Source organism: Mus pahari, chromosome 3 (assembly GCF_900095145.1).
Source record: "Mus pahari chromosome 3, PAHARI_EIJ_v1.1, whole genome shotgun sequence".
Classification (NCBI taxonomy): Eukaryota; Metazoa; Chordata; class Mammalia; order Rodentia; family Muridae; genus Mus; species Mus pahari.
The window spans coordinates 20,220,057-20,223,728 of record NC_034592.1 but is presented as its reverse complement, the minus strand read 5'-3'; the positions used below and the strand labels follow the sequence as shown (position 1 = coordinate 20,223,728).

At 49.4% G+C, this 3,672-nt stretch overlaps 1 protein-coding gene across 1 annotated transcript in view; it reads left to right on the top strand.

The window, feature by feature from the left end:
- Lrsam1 (leucine rich repeat and sterile alpha motif containing 1) overlaps positions 1–3,672 on the top strand; it is a 38,859-nt gene that overhangs the window by 18,913 nt on the left and 16,274 nt on the right. Inside the window, exon 16 of the mRNA XM_029536916.1 lies at positions 2,352–2,523. Within this exon, the coding sequence (XP_029392776.1) occupies positions 2,352–2,523 (172 nt within the window). The remainder of the gene's footprint in view (positions 1–2,351; positions 2,524–3,672) is intronic.

Sequence of the window (3,672 nt, the reverse complement as noted above, 5' to 3'; positions counted from 1 at the left end):
AAAAAAAAAAAAAAAAAAATTTTAGTCCGGATGCAGTTGTGTATCCCTTTAATCCCAGCACAAAGGAGACAGAGGCAATTGGATATCTGTGAGTTCAAGGCCAACCTGGTCTTCATAGTGAATTCCAGAACAGCCAGAGCTGCATAGAGAGACCTTGTTGCAAACCAAAAATAAATGAATGAAATTTTTTAAAATTCACATCTGTAAAAAAAGAATGTGATACTTTTGTCCCCCAAACAACAGAGCAACAGCTGCTCAAGTTCCTCAAGTAAGTGAAGTATTTGCCTAGAACCTACACAGTCCCGTCTGCTCTAAACCCTCTCCAGAGCCTTGTAAAGCCCAATACAATACGATATAATACAATACAGTACAATGCAAACACAAATAGAAGTTCTGCTCCACTAGGGGAAACATGCTCACACCAGTGCAGACATGGGGTTTTTCCAAGTATTGTTAATCAGCAGACAGGGAACCCACAGGTACACAGGACCGACCACATCCCTCCATTGCTAGAAGGGCAAGGATTTAAGCAGGACATAGCCTCCTCACTCACTCTTCAGATGTTTTGCATGTGGAAAGCAGAGGGACCCGTCCCAGGGTTGCCACTGGGCCCTGTGACAGACAGGAAGTACAGTTGTGGCCCTTGCCCTTTCTTTTTGTCATGGGTATTTACCAAGTTGGCTGCTTTGAGACAGACCACATTTGTCCTCAGGGAGGGTAGGTCAGGCTGGCACACAGCTGTCGTTCTAGCGTCAGGGAAGCGGAAGCGGGAGATTGGAGGGCTAGGGAGTTCAGGCCAGCTTCTACTGCACAGTGTAGAAGTCCCGCTCCATCCCGTACCAGAAAGGGCCTGAGAAGTCTCAGTAAAAAGCTTGCATGAGATGAGGACCAGAGTTCAGACCTAGCCTCGCATCCACATAAACCCAAGCACGGCTGTGCATGCCTGTAATCGCAGGGTGAGGGGCAGAGGCAGGAATCTGAGGCTCACTGGCCAGCTGACCTACTGAAGCTCCAGGTTCAATGAGAAATCCTGTCTCAAAAAAGCAGATGGACAGAGATAGAGGGAGACGTGCAGCATTGACCCACAGCCTCTGCAAACGCGCGCACACACGCACACACACACAGTAAGACTGAGCATGGTGGGGCATGTCTGTAACCCTAGCATGCGAGGCAATCACAAGTCAAGACCAGCCTGATCTACATGGGAAGTTCCAGGCTAACATAGTGAGGCCTGTCCAAAAAAGAAATGGACAGGAAGGAAGGAGAAACAAAAATAAACGATGGTAGGAAGGGCTGGCACCCTGGCCTGTTCCTTCCCAAGGTGTCGGCTGTGTCTTTCCTGATTCTCCTGGGTCCCACGGTAATGGTATTTCTGAGCTATCCTGGGAACCTCCCCTCCCCCAGTCATCTTAGGCCTCACCACCTAGGAAGATCTTCAGACTCCTCCCTGGGGTCTACCTAGTCCAATCCAGTTGTGTGGCTGTTGAGGCACAGCCGAGCAGTAACTGATGCCGCCATCCATTCAAGCCTTCCTGACAGGCCATATCTGGTGCTGGGCTAGCCCTGCCCAGAGGACAATCTGCTATCAGTGGCTGCCAGCGGAGCCTCTCAGAGGATCCAGGCCTTGAACTAAGTCATACCCAGGAACATGCAAGGCACTAATCGATCAGGCCACTCCTGGTGAATGCAAAACAGCACATTACAGCCTACGTGCGTGCGTGTATGTATGCAAAGTTTCAGCGTGTATGTGTGTATGCAAAGTTTCCTTTAAATGTGTTCACTTCTTATGTCATAGATGGAGTTTTATGCCAAAAACCTTGTTTATAGGGGCTAGAGAAATGGCTCAGTAGATGAGAACATTGGCTGCTCTTCCAGAGGACCTCGGTTCAATCCCCACCACCCACATAACAGCCCACAACCATCTGTAACTCTGGTTCCAAGGGATCTGGTGCCCTCTAGCCTCTGTGACCCCAGGCATAAATGTGGAGAATAGGTAATTATGCAGGCAGAAGACCCGTACACATAATCAGTTTTAAAACCTTGTTTGTACTCTGACGGCAAAGGCAGCAGTCAGGGCTACATAGTAGACCCTCCTCAGAACAGAAGGTAAGGAGTGAAAGCCTTGTTTGAGCTGCTTTTAGGCCCATGTCTGTTTGTGTACCATACATGGACTTTATTTTTATTTTCTTATTTTTCAAGACAGGGCTTCTCTGTGAAGCCCTGGCTGTCTTAGAACTGCTGGCCTTGAACTCACAGACATCCACTTGCGTCTGTGTCCCAGGTGCTGGGACTGAAGGTGTGCGCCATCACCGCCTGGCTCTGGTGAGATTCTTGTTGAAGTGTATTTGAAGAGTGAGTGGATGCGTTTTGCTTTTACATTTTTTTTTTCTAGAATAAGAATGGAGCAGCTGATGTCCATTACCCAAGAGGAGACAGAGAACCTCAGGCAGCGTGAGATCGCTGGTGAGCCGTGGGAGTTTTGTGGACAGAGCTTTCAGGTGGCCTCGCTGTCGCCCGTGCAGGGTACTGAGTGCCCTCTCTGTGGAAGGGCAGCCAAGTCTGTCCTGGAGCTCAGGCCCTAGGGTCAGGCAAGCTTGGATTTGAGTCTCAGGTTTTCTGTCTGTAGAGTGGGGAGAACTACACAGGGAAAACATGGGACCTTCAGGCCTGGGCATGTCGCAAACCTGCCACCGAGAGCTGGCATCAGCCTCACTTGGGCTCCTGGGCAGAGACTTGCCCTTCCTGGCGTGCCCAGTGTGCTCCTGAGCTCCACGTGTACCCAGCAGTGGCACCTGCTCCAGACAGGTCTGAGAGTCTGCAGCCAGGAGCTGAGGAAGGTCTCTGAAGCAGTGCCTGCCCTTAGTTGCCCTTAGGTGGGCTCTCCTTATCTTTGGGGCCTTTGTCATGGAAGGGCTTTCTGTGTGCCAGACTCAGAGCCAGACACTTGACACAAAGGTGTTCACCACACCCACAGAGGGCCATGACAGCTCTGTTCAAGGTCACTCTGTCAAGCCATTTGTTAAGGAACAGTTGTGGAAATCACTGAATGATGTTTGTTAAGATAATTCCACTGAGGCAGGACCCGCATCCTGGGGCTTGTGTTTCCAAGCCTTTCAAACTTCATGGCTGCTGTGGCTTTGATTGAACCCAGGCCTTGCACAGGCTAGGCAAGTGCACGACCACCAAGCCACTCCCAGCCCTGAACTGCTCTCTCTATTTTTAAAGATTTATTTATTTTATTTATATGAGTCCACTGTTGCTGTCTTCTGACACACCAGAAGAGGGCATCGAATCCCATTACAGATGGTTGTGAGCCACCTTGTGGTTGCTGGGAATTGAACTCAGGACCTCTTGAAGAGCAATCTGTACTCTTAGCTGCTGAGCCATCTCTCCAGCTCCTACCCCCCAGCCCCTTACTACTCTAATAAGTTAAAAAAAAAAAAAAAAAAAAAAAAGAATCAACAAAAGAACTAGAGAGCTGGCTCAGTAGTTACTGCTCTTCCAAAGGACCTGGATTCTAATTCCGGTGGCGCACTCCTTTAATCCCAGCACTCGGGAGGCAGAGGCAGGTGGATTTCTGAGGTCGAGGCCAGCCTGGTCTACAGAGTGAGTTCCAGGACAGCCAAGGCTATACAGAAAAACCCTGTCTCGAAAAAACCAAAATTTAAAAAA